The sequence below is a fragment of the Eriocheir sinensis genome, chromosome 22 (assembly GCF_024679095.1).
Source record: "Eriocheir sinensis breed Jianghai 21 chromosome 22, ASM2467909v1, whole genome shotgun sequence".
Lineage (NCBI taxonomy): Eukaryota > Metazoa > Arthropoda > Malacostraca > Decapoda > Varunidae > Eriocheir > Eriocheir sinensis.
This window is the reverse complement of record NC_066530.1, coordinates 7,512,675-7,533,989: the sequence shown is the minus strand read 5'-3', so window position 1 is coordinate 7,533,989 and position 21,315 is coordinate 7,512,675. Positions and strand designations below refer to the sequence as shown.

General features: G+C 44.7%; 1 protein-coding gene across 3 annotated transcripts in view; it reads right to left on the bottom strand.

The window, feature by feature from the left end:
- The window catches only part of LOC127001980 (gamma-tubulin complex component 2-like), a 58,061-nt gene that overhangs the window by 3,906 nt on the left and 32,840 nt on the right, over positions 1-21,315 (bottom strand). For 2 of the 3 annotated variants that reach the window (XM_050867295.1, XM_050867292.1), the window contains 7 exons: positions 20,464-20,638; positions 16,943-17,093; positions 12,432-12,662; positions 11,610-11,804; positions 9,871-10,045; positions 8,041-8,184; positions 3,499-3,570 (listed from right to left, as the gene is read on the bottom strand). In XM_050867295.1, the coding sequence (XP_050723252.1) occupies positions 3,499-3,570; positions 8,041-8,184; positions 9,871-10,045; positions 11,610-11,804; positions 12,432-12,662; positions 16,943-17,093; positions 20,464-20,638 (1,143 nt within the window). The remainder of the gene's footprint in view (positions 1-3,498; positions 3,571-8,040; positions 8,185-9,870; positions 10,046-11,609; positions 11,805-12,431; positions 12,663-16,942; positions 17,094-20,463; positions 20,639-21,315) is intronic. The other variant, XM_050867294.1, reaches the window with a different exon arrangement.

Here is a 21,315-nt window from a genome sequence, read left to right as displayed (position 1 = left end):
AAAAAGAAATATAAGAAATGCACTCACTGCACAGGCTTCTAAAATAACATAAGAAAACATCACTGTCTATTACGGTTTCTGCATAAAATTTAAATCTACACAACATCTGGAAAACTGAAACGGCATTCCTGCGAGATACAGCAAGGCGGCAGCATGGATGGCGTTACAGTCGTCTTCTCCAAAAAATTGCGGTTGAGAAAAGTTTTCAGAAATAACAATTTAACGCCACTTGTGGCCAACACTGCAGAACCAGAGACGGTCCACTGACCCTCTGGCTTGAGGCCTTGGTGGTTCACACAGCTTGTGCTTATATTTATTGTCTTCTATCAGAGCAACAAAACTGTTTCAATCCCAGCAATGCAGGGTGATGGATGCACTCCTTGCCACTCTCAGCACACTCCATGGCCTCCAGGGGACACACAGTCATCACGGCCACACTGCCTGGGGGTGACGCACTCCTTGCCACTCTCAGTACACTCCATGGCCTCCAGGGGACACACAGTCATCACGGCCACACTGCCTGGGGGTGACGCACTCCTTGCCACTCTCAGAACACTCTCCATGGCCTCCAAGGAACACACACAGTCATCATGGCCACACTGCCTCGGGGTGACTCAAGGCTCAGACACACACCACAACCTTGTGTGTGCTGCAAGATCTCACATCTAACGAGTAGTAAGGACAAAAAATACTTTCTATGTGGATGCGTTGGATGCGAATACATGAACCAAAGGGGAAAAATTATGACAGGTAAAGATATACAGGACACAACCCTGTTTGGACTATTTCCTCACTCAATAAAAGATATTTGCATTACCTTGTCATATCACCATGCACAGCAATACAAAACATAAAGTTAAGAAGAAATAATGTGGATAACCCAGCGGTGAGTGATGAACGAGGCGACGAGTGCATCGAACGGCAGTACTTGAAGCAGGAAGGGAGGCCACTGGACCCCCACCCCCTGCAGGTGTAAACCACCGCCAAACGCACGCTAAACAGGACTTTAGGCCACTTAGGGCGGCAGGCAGCAGCCATGCAACACACCAATGTGTGTGTGCGGCAAGGACTGGGGGGGAGGCCGGAGAGGGGAGGCATAAGGGGGGGGGGGGGGGACAACAGTGGTGCCACACGTTGGGCCAGGGTGGCACCAGGTTTGAACCGCACTGACGGGCGTTGTTCACCAGATCTGAAAACCCCTCATCAGATACAAGTAAGGGAAAAGGTCCAGCAGTGTTGTTGGACACAAATTTGTTAGACGTGAACTCGTTAGCTGCAAGATCTTACTGTACTGAAACCTTTTGCAGCAGGCCAACCCTGTACAGGCTCAACAATGTGCTCTCTAGGGCAACTAAATGCTATGGATCCCTTGGCTGAGCTTGTGGCTTTTCAAAAGTACAAGAGCTGTGTGAGTTTTATGCTTGTTTTCCTCATGAGAAACTCATCGAACTTGCAAACCACCAATGTCAGAACACTGAACACAAGGCATGATTAACCTGGGAGCAGCAACAGGCCAAATTTGTGGCTTTACCGTGTAGCAGCGACAGGTCAAATTTGTGCCATGATTTAAACCCCCCAAAATAGATGATACATAAACTAATCACAAATGCTTTGATATATGTTATGAAATGGTTTGTGTTAGTGCTGATTTTTTTCTCATTTTTCTCGCTTAGAGGGACCATTAAGAAACATGATCCCCGCTGCTACCGGGTTAAGCTAATTCTGCTTCCCGATGGTCCACAGGAGCAGCCTTACAAAGCAGGCTGTGCTCTGTGTGTCTCTGGCCAGCCAATGGATCCCAAGCTGCTTTTCCAGGGACGTAGCTGACTGAAGAATGGCTTGTGGCAGTCTGCCTCCCACCTGTCTGTACACTGACCAGAAACGGTCATTTGTTTTTGTCATCACTGGACAGTAGCATGATAGTTGATTGTGACTTTGCTAAAAGCAGTTCAGTGATTAAAAGTAAACAAGATAATACGAGCTAAATTTAAATTTGCCATTAATTTGCAATGTTTGTCTTCAGGCTCACTCCCTCTGTGTGCACTGAGACTGAACAGCAAGTCCTGCACGCCCCTCTGCACTGGTGCCTGTGTCTGACGTGTGTGTGTGTCTGCCTGCCCCTGCTGCAGAGCCTTGAAACTAGTGCTGGATTTGCTGGCTTGGGCTGCTGACAATTTTAGTGAGTTAGTCGTGCAAAACAAACACTCCAAACCAATGAGCTCGCTGTGCTCTGAGCCTTTCTGAGGAGGACTGTCTCACCACGAGGTAGCCAACTGCTCTCTGTACTCTCAAGGGGCCAGTTTGAGTCCAACACAGGGTCCTTATCAGCGCCAGAACCAAACATATTCTGCACAGTGATCCGTTACTTCCACTCAACACCAGACCCTAAAGAGATTTCTGGTGTGGTTTCCTAAAGTTTATTCCTTTTCATATCAGCGCCAAACACCAGACAAGGAATTCTCGGTGTATTTTGTGTCTGTTTGGGAACTCACAAACTTGCCGTGCTGGACTGTGAAAACTGACTGCCCAACAGCACAAAAGATTACAATAAAGTTGCTCATCTACAATTCCTGGTTACCAATTCACCTTACCAATTTCACGGCATCACAGTCTAAAGGGGAAAGGGAAAACACTGAAGGAAACCAGTTAGGAAGAGTTAGCCAATCACAAACCTTCACGACAGCATTCTCTAAAAAGGGGAAAAGGAAAACACTAAGGACAAAACCAGTTAGGAGATTTCGCAGCATCACAGTCTAAAAGAGCAAAGGAAAACACTGAAGGAAATCCATTAGGAAGAGTTAGCCAATCACAAACCTTCACGACAGCATTCTTTAAAAAGGGGAGAAGGAAAACACTAACAAAAACAACATTACAGAGTTAGACAATAACAAACCAACCAAAAAAATATATATAAAAAAAGCTCGTCTAGTCATAAGGAAAATAACGGGGAAGAGAAGGAGGAGGAGGAGGAGGAGGAGGAGATAGATGTTTCACGTATGGTCAGGTTAGGTTCTGAACTTATCAACACAACAAAAATAAGCTTGTCTGAGTATAAACAAGAAAACACAGGAGGAGGAGGGGGAGGAGGAGGAGGAGGAGGAGGAGGAGGAGGAGGAGGGTTCACGTATGGTCAGGTTAGGTTCTGAACTTATCAACACAACAAAACTAAGCTTGTCTGAATATAAACAAGAAAACACAGGAGGAGGAGGAGGAGGAGGAAGAGGAGGAGGAGGAGGAGGAGGAGGAGGAGGAGGAGGAGGAGGAGGAGGAGGGTTCACGTATGGTCAGGTTAGGTTCCGAACTCAAAACAACACAAAACTAAACTCATCTCTAAACACAAAAAAAGAAACACAGGAGGAGGAGGAGGAGGAGGAGGAGGAAGAGAGACAGTTTAGGTATGGTCAGATTAGGTTCCAAACTTATCAAAACAACAAGACAAAACTCAGCTTGTCTCTCTACACAAGGAAGGCAAACAGGGTGCACAGTGAACACCAATACCTCACGCTCCACCGAGTCTCTGTGCTCGTCCGACACCCAGAGCTCAGCCTCCATGTAGTATTTCCTCATTCTCTGATGGAGGGGAAGGGGGGGAGGGGGAGGGAAAGAGGAGGGAAGGAGGAAGGGAAAGTACATGGGTGGGGAGTGGTATGATGGAAGGAGGGAAAGGAGGAAGGGAAAGATGGAAGGAGGAGGGAGAGGGAGAGAGGGAAGACAGGGAGGGAAGGAGGAAGCAGAGGAGGGGAAGGAGGAGGTAGGGAGGAGAGAAGTTTGGAAGAGGAAGGGGAGGGAAAGGAAGGAAGGGAGGAGGAGGGAAATAAAAGCATGACGCACAGATTAAAAACTTCAAATATCGTCAGAATCTTGCGAGGAAATCGTCTGGGAAAGTTAAGCGCTTGACAGATATATAACAAGTGCTTCAACAGGAACACCAAACAGGCAACTCTGGTGGAAAGATGAGCAGATTAATCCTCACAGTCACATGTCTAAAGTACACACCCATCACTGACAGACAATGGCGAGACACAGAAATATATAACAACCTAACAAGCTGCCCTGGTGGAGAGATAAGCAGATCAATCCTCACAGCCACATGTCTAAAGTACACACCCATCACTGACAGACAATGGCGAGACACAGAAATATATAACAACCTAACAAGCTGCCCTGCTGGAAAGATAAGCAGATCAATCCTCACAGCCACATGTCTAAAGTACACACCCATCACTGACAGACAATGGTGAGACACACAGAAATATATAACAACCTAACAAGCTGCCCTGCTGGAAAGATAAGCAGATTAATCCCAACAGCCACATGTCAAAAGTAAGCACTCATTACTGATAGACAATGGGGAAACACGGAGAAGGTTTGAGATTACCGATATTGAAATACTGGAGGAAGAGCATTGTTATGAGTCCTCCCATGACCAGCATTCTGTACAACCCTAACACTTTTTAATATCACACCACCACCACCACCACCACCACCGTCATTATCGCCATCAGTGGGTGAGAGGAATAAGCTTGGTGGACATGTAGTGTGTGCTTAAGAGCTGGAAACCTTCAAAGGAGAGACTGCTGGACCAAGGGATGGGAAGGACAAACAGTACACAGCTAGGGAGAGACTGCTGGACCAAGGGATGGGAAGGACAAACAGTACACAGCTAGGGAGAGACTGCTGGACCAAGGGATGGGAAGGACAAGCAGAACAGAGCTTTGTATTCTCAGACGCTTCCGCCCCTCACAACAACTCTTTCCAAAGGCCGAAAAGGAGTGTTTCTTTATGTTAATGGTACAGAGGAAGGGTCAAACTACCACCAGGGTCACAAAACTACCCCTGGATATGCCCCAAGCCTCAATGATAGCCTTGTCTAATATGTCAAATGTGCTGTGTGTTTGGTTTTGAGGAGTGTTTCTTCATGGTCAAACTACCACCAGGGTCACAAAACTACTCTTGGACATGCCGTAAACCTCAACGAAAGCCTTGTCAAATATGTGTGTACCTGGGCGCAGAAATACTCAAGAGTGTGGCCCACAGTGTGACAGGGTTGCTTACATCAGACCAACAACCATCCTGACCTTTCCTCACCTCCCTGTCCTTGGTCTAGACTGGGAAATGGAAGAAAAACTAAACCAGTGCTGGAGAGAAGAGAGCCAACACATGGGAGACTAGAGGAGAGGACATCTGAGGAGGAGGAGGAGGAGGAGGAGGAGGAGGAGGAGGAGGAGGAGGAGGAGGAGGAGGAGGAGGAGGAGGAATACATAGGAAGAACAGACACCAGAAGACCTATTGGTCTATGGCGAGGGTGTCTGTTTACTACCGCTACTACTAGTAATCTACGTGTGGTAGGACAGGACAGAATAGATGAAGGCTCCTCCCCACCCACCTCTCCTCCGCAACGTGCCGCAGGAAATAGTTAGAAGAGAACACCATGTACCTTTAAGGAAGAAAGGGACATGGAAATTTTACAGTAAAGAGAGAAATAAGAGGAAATTACTACCCTTAACTTACACTACTGGTAACCTAAGCTGTGGGGGAAAAAGACTTCATTACATAAGAACATAGAAACACAGGGAGACTGGAAGAGGCCGAGTGGCCTACACAGGGCAGCCCCAGAATCCCCCCTAATACTCACGATGGGTGAGGTGTAGTTTCAGGGGCACAGGTGGAGGCTTGATCCTCGTTTTACCGGCGGTACTATGCACGCACCAGTGCCCTGTCACCTTACTGCACCCACACCTCACTCCACCTGTCATGCGGACATTAACTGTTGCTTTACTCTATTGTTAACTTACGCTACTTGCAATCTAGTTTGTGGGGGAGAATAATATGGATTTAGGTTGAGGTCTTGCTGCAATCTGTCTGAAAACATGCAAAGAAGGGTCAGTATAATCTTATATCCCTGAAGTACTTATCCAATGAAGACTTGAAGCTATTGATACTCTATGCGCTAACTACTGACGGTGGGAGTCTATTCCAGTGATCGACGACTCTATTATTGAAAAAACTTCTGCGCACCAATGTGTTACATCGGTTTCCCTTTAACTTCATACCGTTGCTGCGTGTTATTGTGTTGATGTCTCTCTGAAATAGACTATCTGGGTTAGTGTTGTCGAATCCATCAAGGATTTTGAACACTTCAATTAAGTCCCCTCTTATCCTTCGCTTTTTTAGGGAAAACATATCTAAACGCTTCAAACGCTCGTCATATGGCAAGTTTCTGAGCGCTGGAATTTGTTTGGTTGCTCGTCGCTGTATCTTTTCTAGCAAAACTCGATCTTTGATATAGTTCGGTGACCAGAACTGAACAGCATATTCTAGGTGTAGTCTTACAAATGCTAAATATAATCACTTCAAAAGTTTGGGTGATTTATAATCAAAGTTTCTTGAGATTAATCCTAACATTATATTGGCTTTTTTACTCGCTGCAGAAGATTGATCACTCATTTTAAGAGTGTTACTGATAATGACACCAAGATCTTTTTCTTGTTTTACTTCGCTGAGCTCATGTCCTTGAATCTGATATTTAAAGTTAGGATTTTTTTCACCTATGTGCATTACTTTACATTTATCTATGTTAAAACTCATATGCCATTTTTCGCTCCAGTCGGCAAGTCTTATTAAGTCTGATTGAATGTTCTTGCAACTTTGACTGTTCATTACCGTACCTCCTAATTTGGTGTCGTCGGCGAATTTGGCTACTTTTGATAGGATATCTGTTTCTAAGTCGTTCACGTAAATTATGAATAGTGTTGGCCCCAGGACCGAACCTTGGGGCACGCCACTGGTGACGGGTTGCCAATCCAATGCTTCACCATTAAGAACTACACGTTGTTCTCTGTCGGTGACCCAGTCATGAATCCACGCACATAGATGGTCGCTAATACCGTGGGAACGCAGTTTAGAAATAAGCCTAACGTGAGGAACTTTATCAAACGCTTTCTGAAAATCTAGGTAAATTACGTCATATGGGCTTCGGGCGTCCCAACATGTATAAACATCGTTGAAAAAGGTTAATAGGTTGGTAAGGCAAGACCGATTACTACGAAATCCATGCTGACTATCAGTTATCAAATCATTTGTTTCAAGGAAAGTGATCATTTTATCCCTGATTATTTTTTTGAATAGTTTAATTAGGACAGACGTAAGGCTGATGGGACGATAATTAATGACTTGTTTTTTGTCTCCTTTTTTAAAGATCGGGGTAATATTGGCCTTTTTCCACTCGAGAGGCACACTGGCCTGTGCTAATGTCTTGTAGAATATTAATGTTATGGGTAATTCTAGCTGTTGACTACATTCTTTCAACACGTGAAGAGATAAATTATCAGGGCCCGGAGATTTATTTGAATCTATTTTCTGCAGGTACGCACGCACTTCGAGGAGGAGGAGGAGGAGGAGGAGGAGGAGGAGGAGGAGGAAGAGGAGGAAGGAGGAGGAGGAAGGAGGAGGAGGAGGACGAAGAAAATGATGATGATGATGGTGATACAAGTTGCAGTATTTCTAAGTACGACAAAGGTTACTATTCCATCGTTTCCTTAAATAATTTCCTTCACTCCAGAATTATAGACTTTTGCTCCTCTTTCAGTACGGTTTCCTGTCACAAAATTTAGACATGGTTTTGGGGGAATGTTTCGTTGCCTTCATAAACAAACAGCCTAAGTCATTCTTTCAACGGTCTGACACAGCTTGTCCTTACGTCTTGGTCTCCCTCGCCCTGCCAGGGGGATATAGTGTCCTGACGGTGAGGTTAAGGGCTGCATTACTAAACATTTTGTCGCCCAAGTTCACACATTTGACAAGGCTTTCACAGGAGTTTTGGGCACTTCCAGGAGTAGTTTTATGGCCCTGGTGGTAGTTTGACCCTTCCTTTGTACCGTGAACCTGAAGAAACACTCATTAGAACCCGACTGATCCCCTCTTTGACCTTTAGAAATAGTTGGTGTGAGAAGCGAAAGTGTTTTATGGTGCCGAACTGAGTATTCACCGGCCGCACCAACACACACACACACACACACACACACACACACACACACTCACCTCTATGAAACTTGCAAAGCTGACACAGATGGATGTCAGCTTGGAGATCATCCGCAGCAACTCCGGTGAGGTCAGCATGCAGTCCTTGAGGCACCCGCTGAGGAAGTCGTTGTGGAAGGCCAGCACCTCATCCACGTTGTCCACCTGAGGAAGGAAGACGAAGGTATCTGTTAATCTGGTGACCTAAACTCCGATGCCCTGTTACCTCAAGGGGGCGGCCGTGACAGAAGCATTTACTATTTTTCCTCTTCAAGCACTCCCTCCCAGCACACTCAGCCCCCCGCAGACATACTTGTACACCCCACTCCCTTGTCTACCTATCCATGTCTCCAGTGCCCTGTTACCTCAAGGGGGCGGCCATGGCAGCACACTCAGCCCCTTGCAGGCATCCCAATACACCACACTCCCTTCACAAACCAGCCGTCCACCCTTGCTTTCTTCTTCCTTTCCTTTCTATCTTCCCTTCCCTTCCTTCCCCTTCCCCACTCCCTTGTCAAACCAATCTTTTGGCTCTCTCTTCCATCTCCTCTTCTTCCTCTCCCTTCCACCTCTTGCTTTCTGATCTTCCTTCCATCTCCTCTTCTTTTTCTCCCTTCCAACACGATCTTTCACCTCTCCCTTCCCACACAGTCTTCCACCTCTTGCTTCTCTTCTCTTTCCTCTCCTCTCCTTCCTCTCCCTTCCAACATAATCTTCCACCTTCACTCTTCCATCTCCTCTCCCTCCCCCCACCATTCTGATCCCTAACACAGAGGAGAGACACCAAACCACTCTGTTAACGACGACTTTTTAACAAAAAGAAAAAATCTCCCAACTCAATGAATTCTGTCACTGGTGGTCTTCCTCTGACACCCCCTCAACCTCCTCCTCTTCTTCTTCTTCTTCTTCTTCATTTATGGTTCATCTTCTGTTCTTGGGGAGAGACTTGCACTGATCCTCCTCCATCTTGCTGGGTCCAGTGCTAATCCCTCCTCTGTTTCTAACACTTCCAGTCCTGCCGGCATATACTCTAACCACAAAGTCTTCCTCATTCACTCTCGTCACGTGTCCAAACCTCCTCAGAGCACCACGCGTCGCCCATTCAGCCACTCCACCATCCACATCCCTTGCCGTTGCACTCGTACCAAGCCTCTTGTACGTGCTTTCCCTGCTGGCACACCACATGCATCTCTCACCAACACACGCACACAAAAGGACGTCTCCCGTAACATCAACACGCTGTTCGTAAAAGGCAGAAAACAGGTCTTTTGTACATGTTCTCCCTGCCGACACACCACATGCACCTCTCCCGACACACAGTAAAGGACGCCTCCCTTAAAATCAACACACTTCGTAAAAGGCAAAATACAAGTCATTCGTACATGCATTCCCTACTTTCTCCATCACCACGTGCACCTCTCATCAAGGTATATATTGTACACAAAAGGACGCCTCCCTTAAAATCAACACACTATTCATAAAAGGCAAAATACAAGTCATTCGTACATGCATTCCCTACTTTCTCCATCACCACGTGCACCTCTCATCTAGGTATTTATTGTACACAAAAGGACGTCTCCTGTAAAGTCAACACACTGTTCATAAGAGGCAGAAAACAAGTCTTTCATACATGCCTTCCCTGCTTCCTCCATCACCATGTGCACCTCTCACCTGTATATTTTAGAGTTAAACTGTCTCTCCCCTAAACTCAACACACTGTTCACAAAAGACAAAGAAAGTTCAAGCTAACAAAAAGCCAGTGTGGTTTCAGGCAGTGATAAAAACATGAAGGGAATCTTTGCTATGACTACCCCAAAGGAACACCACAAATAAACAAGTGGAGATACAAACCTTCTGCATTTTGCTGATGAAAGTTTGCCAGTTCCGTTCGATGACCTCAAACATCATGTAGTACTCAATGTTCTGGATGAAGTTGAGCATCCGCTGCCTCAGAGCGAAGGCGGCCGTGTAGGTGCGAGAGGCGGACAGGGGAAAGCTCTTGGCCACCTTATTGCTGACCCACACTCTGAAAACATCAAGGTAAAGTTTAGAATGGCCTCGGTGCTCATCTCCGTCACATTGGCCCTTGAGCCTGTGGTGGGCAAAACCTATTACCCTGGGGCATGAGGCCAGTGTGACATCTGGGTTACCACAGTGTACCTTCCCCAGGTTTCCCCAGGTACCCATTTATCGACCAGCCCGAAAGGGAGGATGAACAGCTGGGTGGGCTGCACGATGACTGCCAGGCCGGGATTTGAACCCGAGCCCACGGATTCATAGCCAGGCACACTAACCACTGAACCACAGAGGCGTTGATGTATTGATGTATGAAAACTGGTGCCAGGGTAACCATGTACAACAATCACCATAGTCGGTCAGCCATGGAGTCCTTTTTGGTGGGCCAATCGCCAGGCTTAAACTCAACACAGCGCCACCAAACCTAACTTTGATTATCGGATTAAGAACTTACGTCATGTAGTACAGCAGCTTGTGGCAACACTTATGTCATGTAGTACAGCAGCTTGAGGCATCTCTCTCACACTGAGTGGTGGAAGATTACCCACATGCTGCCCAGACCTTCCATCAACCCTAACTTCAGCGACTTTGTTCAAGAGAAGCACCGGGGGGCAGCATGGGCCAGACAGGGGTCACATATCACAGCAGCCATTATAAATAATATTAATCTGTGCTACTAACGGGCTGTGGTTGTCCAGGAGGCCCCTTAAGAAAGCCAACAGTGCCAAAAAATAAACTCATCTGCAGACCCTGGCCTCTCCACACTACCAGTTTCACTTCTATCCTCTGTGGCTCACTTATATCATGTACCACACACTGAACATTAGCACATGTTATTTCCTGCCTTAATTAATCTGGAAAAAAAGTTGGAAAGCTTTGTTTAGTCGGCGCAACATCTGGGGTCATATGCCAGAGAGAGACAGAAGGGAAAGGAATTATAGGAGAAGGGAACAGATCCCAGGAGACGGGACACAACACCAAATTAATACCTGGTACCCATTCACTGCTGGGTGGACAGGGGCGTAGGGTATCAGAAAAGCCGCCCAAATTTTTCCACTCCACCCAGGAATCGAACCCGAGCTCTCTCGGTTGTGAGCCGAGTGTGCTAACCACTGCACCATGAAGCCCCCTAAAATAATCTGAACTATTGGAAATTTTTGGATAACTGAAATTCATATCAACAACTTTTCCTCAGACAAACTATCAGATGTAAGAACTTCATGTTCACCCAATTGGTCTGTTCACTGCATCAACACAACACTTCACACACCCTGGGATAAGGTGGCCTGTTCACTGCACCAACACAACACTTCACACACCCTGGGATAAGGTGGTCTGTTCACTGCATCAACACAACACTTCACACACCCTGGGATAAGGTGGCCTGTTCACTGCACCAACACAACACTTCACACACCCTGGGATAAGGTGGCCTGTTCACTGCACCAACACAACACTTCACACACCCTGGGGTAAGGTGGTCTGTTCACTGCATCAACAAAACATAAGTATCCCCGGGCTTGAGAGTAAAGAACCTGACTCTGGGCTGCCTACATGTACTCCTCCGTCCTTACCTGCAGAGCAACCTCTCCACGTGCTTGCAGTAAAACAGGTGCCTGAAGATCATCTGGTAGCAGGCGATGGTCTTCTTGTCCAGCACCAGGGAGACCGGCCAGGTGACTCTGTAGCCCAGGGAGAAGCCTTCCAAGCCAGTCAGCTGCAGCCGCTCCTCCTGGGGGTAGTACTCGCGCTCATCCTCAGTCTCAATGCTGTCGACGAGAAGGTACCACGATGTTATTCTCTGAGAGTTTTGACCATCAAGTAATTATTGAAAGGGAAGACAGGCAAGGCTGCAATGGTTGGGACATGTGAGAAGAGAGCCAGGGAGGGAGGGAGGGAGAGTTTGGACCATCATGTAACTATTGAAAGGGAAGACAGGGAAGGCTGCAATGGTTGGGACATGTGAGAAGAGAGGCAGGGAGGGAGGGAGGGAGAGTTTGGACCATTATGTAACTATTGAAAGGGAAGACATGCAAGGCTGCAATGGTTGGGACATGGGAGAAGAGAGGCAGGGAGGGAGGGAGAGTTTAGACCATCATGTAACTATTGAAAAGGAAGACAGGGAAGGCTGCAATGGTTGGGTCACAGGAGAAGAGAGGCAGGGAGGGAGGGAGGAGCTGAGGGTGGTGGAGGAAATGGAGGTGCCCAGAGGACCAAGGAGAACACGGAAGGGAACAGTGCAACAAGTAGCGTTAGCAACAGAGAAAGGATTAGCACTGGATCAAGTGTGGTTGACTGAGTGCCCTTCATGTGTAACATAACATAGCACACTGTACATAGCACAGTCTAACATAACACAACATACTGTAAATAAAAAAGGTAGGCGCATCCCTCACCTGAGTATCCGCAACATCTGGTTCATGAGTGTGATGGGCTGAAGGTCACACTCAATGTCATCTTTGTAGAGGTCAGAGTTTGCGGCTGACGTCCTGAGGGCCAGCTCCAGCAGGGACTCCAGCCGGGTGGGCAGCACATCGTCAATGTTCTTGCTCAGCTCCTCCTCGCACAGACTCATCAGCTGCACCACAAAGTCGCCTTGGTCCAGCAGGAAGTAGTGCTTCACGGACCTAAACAAACATCACATTGAATCACACTATTAGTAAGTTTATTGACAAAGATTTTAGAAGTACCTCAAGTCATAGAAACTGAAAGAATCAAACATCACACTGAATCACACTTAGTTAGTTATGCTGGGATCACACATCTGCGATTTCGCTCTGCGACGGTTGGCGATTTTGAAAATGCACGAAATCGTGGGAGCATCGCCATTGTCTCTGCGTGTTTGCCTCTGTTTCAACTCACAGCAACATGGCGAGGGAGGGTCGCTCTCCTATACGCACACGAGGGCGACAGGCGAGGGGACGTCCAGGTGAATCGTGCGTGAATGCGCGCGACTGTACGCAGAGAAGCCCAATTTTGAAAATAAAAAACGTTGCGACGGATCGCGATGAACGCAGGGCCTGGCGACTATACATGACTGCCCCTCGTCTAGCCGCTCGACGACGCTCGACATCACACGCATGGTTGAGAAAACGTCAAGGGCGCGTCGCTGTACGACCCATAATAGGCGGGCAATATCGCGCTCTCTCTACCATCCATCCCCCACACACCACGCATTATGTATGTATATATATATATATATATATATATATATATATATATATATATATATATATATATATATATATATATATATATATATATATAAATATATATATATATATATATATATATATATATATATATATATATATATATATATATATATATATATAGATATATAGATATATATATATATATATATATATATATATATATATATATATATATATATATATATATATATATATATATATATATATATATATATATATATATATATATATATATATATATATATATATATATATATATATATATATATATATATATATATATATATATATATATATATATATATATATATATATATATATATATACAGTAAAACCCCGATTATCCGAAAGCGGATTATCCGAAATTGATCTGGATAATGCAATTAAAAAAAAAAAATTCTATACTAAAACGTTATAAAACATCAAAAATAAATAAAAGTAACTACATATGTACTATATTAACACATTTAAAATTGATAAGAACAGTTAAAATGAATATGCTACCTAATACGTATTGCCGAAATAGCTTGTAACGAATAGATCAATGTATTAGACAAAAAACATTAAACAATCTCTCAACAACACCACGTCCACACCTTCGCCCCAGCAAGGACGTGAGTGCGCGTAACGAACAAACTACTGCACGACTATTCTCACACCGTACTCTCAAGACAACGACACAAACACGACTCCCCTCTCCACTCCATGCCACATTCCCCTTCCAACATACGAGTTGCGCGATAATATGAGTCATCATACTGTGTCTCCACCTGCACGATGCATCAAGGTCACACTTGCAAGCTTGCACAACCATTCACAATCACACTCTGCAACATTCACAATTCAGATCTGCAACGCTCACAAGTATCAACATACACTGGTCCAGACAAGGAGACACACAGACAAACATACAATAAAACATTTACATCACATGTTTTAAGCGTACTACTTTGTTTAGCGTAGCGTGTTTGTTTGGTTTCATTGTTTACATCGTCAGTCGGTGGCAGTCGAACGCCACAATGCCGACGATCAAACTGGCGGTGATCAAAATGGCGGCGATCAAAATGGCCATAAATCCGGATTATCCGAAAATCGGCTTATCTGAAGAGGCTTCCCCTTCCATTTCGGATAATCGGGGTTTTATATATATATATATATATATATATATATATATATATATATATATATATATAGATATATATATATATATATATATATATATATATATATATATATATATACACACACACACACACACACACGCACTAACCAGAAATTAATCTTGGCACCCTGCATATCCCGACGCTCTAACGCTAAGGTTATTATTTCAGCTGATCAACCTAATAGGTTTTCAATATGGTAAAATAATCCCCATCTGGCAACGCCAGTTCCTTGTGTCGATTCAGATTTGATAGTCGGTTAGTAACGACCACCCAGTAAGTAGTAGCCCGTGCTGCCCTCCCTTGCTGTCGCTGATATTGCTTTATTGTTTCTTGCTTCTAATTTAGCAGTTCTTAACCTGGGGGTCGTGATCTCCTGGGAACAAAGTAAGTTGTTTTGAGGAATATTGGATTTTATTCGTATGGTGTAAGGTTTTCTGCATGTTATACCGTATCTACAACTTCTGTAATAAATTGTAAGTGGAAATAGTTTTACAGTCTGTAATAACTTGCTAACAAGCTCATGAAGTAGTCAAGAAAAATACATTTTAATTTTACTGTGCACTCTAGCTAATAATTTTACTGTGTACACTAGCTTATAATTTTGCATTTAGTTAAACCAGGCTATTATTTTGCATTTACGAATACTATTCTATTATTTTGTAATCATGAACACTATGCTATTATTTAGCAGTTAGGAATGCTATTCTATTATTTTGCATTTATGAACACTAGGGTATTATTTTGCATTTAGGAATACTATTCTATTATTTTCCATTCATGAACACTAAGCTATTATTTAGCAGTTAGGAATAATATGCTATTATTATAAATTCATGAACACTAGGCTATTATTTTGCAGGCGGGCAGGGTAGCGGCGTGTGGCAGGACATTGTGAGTGCAAGTGAGTGGTATGGTTTTTCACACCCTCCCGCTCTCTTGCTGCCATTTCCCTTTCCGAAGCAGCTTCGCTGCCAAACGCACGATGTACAGTCCCTCACATATACGCGCGCGTACACCGCGACCCCTTGCGTTTGACGAGGGTATGCGAGCGCATACTGCGATGATCTCTCGCTTAACCGTGCGAATAATCATGCGATTTGGCCAATATCACAGACTTCTGCAAACTTTTTGAACATTTCAAAATGTTCGCGCAACGGGCCAGCACCCGTAAGTCATGAGAACTTTACCGCGCGACTATTGCGACTAATCGCAGGGACGTCGCTACAATGTCAAGCGTATATGCCGATTTCAGAAATTTTCAAAATCACCAACCGTCGCAGAGCAAAACTGCAGATGTGTGATCCCAGCATTAGTTTACTGACAATTATACAAGTACTCCCACCCTCCCACCCAAGAGACTGACCACCAATAAGATATCCTAAAAAGTCATGCAGCAGGTCCCACAAATTACTCATTGATTTTCCATTATATAAATAATTAAGAGAATATTTGCTCAGCCCATCACTGCGACTCACCCCTAAAAAACTGTCCACCAATGAGAAGACATCCTAAAAAGTTATGCAGCAGGTCCCACAAATTACCCATTCATTTTCCACTATATAAATAATTATGAGACTATTTACACAACCCATCACTGTATCTCCCACCCAAGAAACTGTCCACCAATGAGATGACATCCCTCAAAAAGATAAACGCCTAACCCATCCGCTACAATTGGCATGGATTTGGCCTTCACTGGTACCCTGGTAACATAAACTCCCAGGTCTTTCTCTGCCTCTGTGGTGGACAGTGGAGTGTTTCCCATGTGGTATTGGTATGCTGGATACCCCCTCCCAAGGTGCAGGACTTCACATTTTTCTTCATTGAATTGTAGCAGCCACTTTTTGTTCCGTCCTGAAGCTTGGTGATGTTTGCCTGTACCCAATGACCACTGCTATCATAGGAGGGAAGGCTGTTCCAGATATTACCAGTGATATGGATGAAAGAATGAGGGCACGCTTTACTCCTGCATTGAGAAGTTGGGCAATACAGGGAAGAGCTCAAATAGGAGGTTTTGTGCAGCGAGGCCACAGGAGGGGTGAAGGGTGAAGAAAAAGAATGAGGGCACTGCTTTGTTCCTGCATTAGGAAGTTGGATAATACAGAGATGAGCCTGAACAGGAGGTTTTGCAGAGTAAGGCCACAAGAGGGGTGAAGGCATGCAGAAGACCTGAAGGCATGCAGATAGTGATAATAAATGACCAGGGGAGAAACACTGCCTTGGACTTACAGAGGCAGGCAATACAGGATGAGCTTGAATAGGAGGCTTTGAACAGTAAGGCCACAGGAGGGGTGAAGGCATGCAGAAGACCTGTAGGCATGCAGATAGTGACAATGAGTGACCAGGGAAAAACAGTGCCTTGGACATAGAGGCAGAAGACAGTAAGCAATGAGGACTTGAGGATAGTAGACAGTTGGGAGACTTACTTACAGCAACACAAGGAGCCAAGAGACTGTTACGTGCCGGCAGACTGTTTTGGTATGCACATTCTCTTTTTTTAATAATGTCACAACTATACAGGAGCATTACCTGAGGCGACCCATGAGATCCTTCTCCTTCATGAGCAGCTCCAGCAGCCTCTTCGATGCAAAGTTGTAGGCCTTCTCAATGAGCTCAGCGTAGGAGCGGGGGCACAGGCCGTACACCAGCACTCCAGGGTCAGGGCACACCACACTTTGGTCTGCAAACACATAGACTTGGGGCTGTATTACAAGGAGGGGAAGTCACGGGTAGGGGTGTGGGGGCACAGGCCGTATAGCAACATCCCCGGGCCAGGGCACACCACACTTTGGTCTGCAAACACCAAGACTTGGGGCTGTATTACAAGGGGGTGAAGCAGTGGCGGATCTAGAAAATAATTGGGGGGGGGGCACTTTTTTTTTTTTTTTAATATATCGGTGACAGCCGTAACAAAATTTTCAATTAGATCACAGTTGGTCAGTTCATGGTGAATGTAAAATTTTGCAAGCCCATTCAATCTCTCCTCACCCATAGTTGACCGTCTGCATGATTTTATATGCTTAAGTGTAGAAAAACTTTGTTCAGCTGCAGCAGATGGAATGGGCAAAGTGGCATAAATAAATAATAGTTTCTTTGTAACAGAATAATTTTGGGAGCACTGCTCATATGTATCAAGTACAGTATTTGGAAGGAGCTTTTAGGTACAAAAGACCAACGTGATCTCCATATTCTGAATTCAGTGACATAATCATGTAAATCATCCAGGCCCAGAACTGCATCATTAAGAGGTAGTCTTTGTACATCAATAGTGACCAGCCGCAGCTCTCTGAGCCTCTCTCTCCCCCTCATCCAGTACCCGCCCGATACGCGCACTAGACAAGTCGGCGAGGCGAAACTCACACATTTTGTTGTGTAGATACTTGTTCTGGGCCGGGGAGTATTTCACGTTTTTTTTCTTTTTACCTTTAAAACATATGTTAATGCGAACTAGTAGATAAACATTCATTTATGCATTTTAATAATAATGATGATAATAATAATAATAATAATAATAATAATAATAATAATAATAATAATAATAATAATAATAATAATAATAATAATAATAATAATAATAATAATAATAATTATCATTATTATTATTAATTCCATTATTAAAAATTATATTTTATTTTTGGGGGGCACGTGACCAGGTGCCCCCCCCCCTGAATCCGCCACTGGGGGGGAGGTCATAGGTAGGGGTGTGGGGGCACAGGCCGTACACTAGCACTCCGGGGTCAGGGCACACCACACTGGCCTGCAAACACCAAGACTTGGGGCTGTATTACAAGGGGGGAGCCATGAGAAGGGGTGTGGAGTCGGATATAATATTTTTTTTACAGTAAGGGAGGCAGCTCAAGGGCAAAACACAAAAGGAGCAACAAAAAGCCCACTAAACGCTGCTCTAGCAAAAGAAAAAGAACGAGAGGCATGTGTGTACCGCCTCAGGGCCATGTCCAGAAATGGGTTTGGGGGTTTCATGAATTGGGTGGTTCAGTGTACTCATAACCCGCTTCACGCCAGACGCTGTTCTGGCAAAAGAAAACTGTCCATGAGAATGCCCGAAACTCCTATGCAAGCCTTGTCAATTGTGTGTGTGCTTGGGTGCCACAATGTTTAAGGTTGGTACTGTCAGACGCTTCCTCCCCACACATCAACTATTACCAAAGGCCAAAAAGGAGATCAGTCGGGTACTAATAAGCGTCATTTTAGGTTCACAGTACAGAAGAAGGGTCAGACTACCACCAGGGTCATAAAGCTACCCCTGGAAATGCCCAAAACTCCTTGGAAAGCCTTGTCAATAATGTGTGTGCTTGGGTTCACAGTACAGGAGAAAGGTCAGACTACCACCAGGGTCATAAAACTACCCCTGAAAATGCCCAAAACTCCTATGCAAGCCTTTTCAATTATGTGTGTGTTTGGGCGCTGCCTCTGCCTCTCACATCAACCATTACCTAAGGCTGAAAAGGGGGCCAGTTAGGTTCTAAGGAAAGGCAAGAACCGGTCATTCCCAGGTGGAGAGGTGTCTGTAAAGGCAACTCCCCAAACCTAACGTAGAACTGGACAAGAGGCTGCACACCATTACCCAAGGGAAGCCCAGGAGAAACTTTGACAAAAAGATAACAAGTACAGTAAACACATAAATGGGAATGAAAAAATTGAAAAAGCTAAAGAAGAAAAAGACTAGGGAGTAAGGCCTGCAGTACTAAAGGTCTCGACACCTCAGTTCGCCAGTCAGAAAAGCCTCTCGTTGAAGTTGATGGGACTTTGGTGGCCTGTTTGTTATCCCAGTGATAGATTTACACAACCTCTGCACCTTGAACGGGTAAGTTAGTCACAAAGACCCACTCAGTCTTCTCTGTTGTCTTGGAAATTAGTGGTGATGAGGGCCCGATACCTTTAACCCGGTAGCAGCGATGGGCCAAATTTATGTCTTTACCATGTAGCAGCAACAGGCCAAATTTGTGCAATGATATAAAATCCCAAAAATAGATGATACATAATCTGATAACAAATGATTTGATATATATTATGAAATGGTTTGTGTGAGGGGTGATTTTTTCTTATTTTTCTTGCTTGGAGGGACCATTAACCCCTTCACTACAGCCGGGCCAAAACAGCGCCCCACGCTGTATCCGGGATCGCTGCACGCGCCAAATTTCAAATGTCGCTATTGAATGTAACAAGTTTTCAGCCATAAACTCACATAATCATCATGTATCATATATGAAAACATGCAGAATTAAATGGTGCACATAAAGAAACTTACTACGAACAGGCCAAAACAGCGCCCCGCGTCATATCCGGTATCACTGCGCGCGCCAAATTTCAAATGTCGCTATTGAATATAACAAGTTTTCAGCCGTAAATTCAACATAATCATCATGTATTATATATGAAAATATGCAGAATTAAATGGTGCACATAAAGAAACATAAATTAATTGGTAATTTTGAGATGTAAGCATAAATATAGAGATAAAATAACTTGTATAGTGGCTAAAGCGAGCCAGGACGCAGTATACGCGTCTTCAGACATGGTACGGGGCACGCAAGGACGCAGTATACGCGTCCTCGTGTTGAAGGGGTTCAGAAACATGATCCCCGATGCTACCGGGTTAAAAATATGAACCTTATGGTAGTAGTAGAGCTGTTTTTCACGTATAAGCTTGCACACTCATTATGGATGACATGCATTATCTCAAACTTCTGTAATTCAATTGTGTCAAAAGTAAACAAAGTGCAACACATTAAGAAATACCACGTACGACTCGACACACCACACAACAGTTTCCACCATTTATAAACACTGGGGACCATACTCTTAAAACATTTTGGCCCCCAAGCTCACAAATTTGACAAGGCTTTTGCAGGAGTTGTGGGCATTTCCAGGGATAGTTTTATGACCCTGGTGGTAGTGTGACCCTTCCCCTGTACCACGAACCTAAAAAAACGCTCAATAGAACCTGACCAATCTCCTTTTTGGCCTTTGGAAAGAGTCGATGTGAGGGGCGGAAGCGTCCAACAACACCGAGCAAGGCTTCCCCTCACCTGACTGCCTGATGACGTTGAGGTATTTCCCGGTGCGCAGGATGACCGTGGCGTGGTGCTGGAGAAAGGTTGGGATGTTCTGCGACACCATTGTGTAGCGCTTCTCCCAGTAGTCGTCGGCGGGGTCCTCCTCCTCGCTGTCCTCCGATCCGCCCTCTCGGTCCACCACCATGAACTGGAACGAGAGTGACAGAGAGGTCCTTATTTGTGCTTTGTTCTGCTTTGTTTTACCGCACGGCACAGGAAGCGACTCAAGAGCAATAAAAAGAAAAGGCCACAAGCACTGCCCCTGTACAGAAAACAGAACAGGGTAGAACAGGGCAGAGGGCAATTTTGGATGTACTCTTTTTGCAGCAGAAGTAAATCAAGGCCAGAAGAAGAAAAGAAGAATTTGGGGGGAGAATGAAGAACGAAAAACTGATGAAGTGGTGGATAAGAGGCGAAGAGGGAGTAACGGTGTTGACAGAAGGAGGGTAAAGAAAGGGAGAAGGGAGGAAAGGTTTAAAGATTGCGTACACAAACATAGATGGTCTTCTATCAAAAGAAAATTGAACTAACTGATTATTTAAGGGAGAGTGATCCAGATATTACGTGTATAGTTGAAACAAAACTTGTAAAAGAACTGGAACTTGTGCTGGAGGGAAAGAGCAAGTACAACATTTGGAGAAAAGATAGGAAAGCAGGAAAGGGAGGAGGAGTGATGATAATGACGAAACAAAACTTTAAAGTGACTGAAGTGAGACATGGAAAGGACAGTGCGGAGGTGATGGCTGTGCAGGTACTGGTAAAAGGTGGAAAAAAGAATAACATAATACCAGCCTATGTCCCCCTAAAACCAAAAGTTGGAATGAA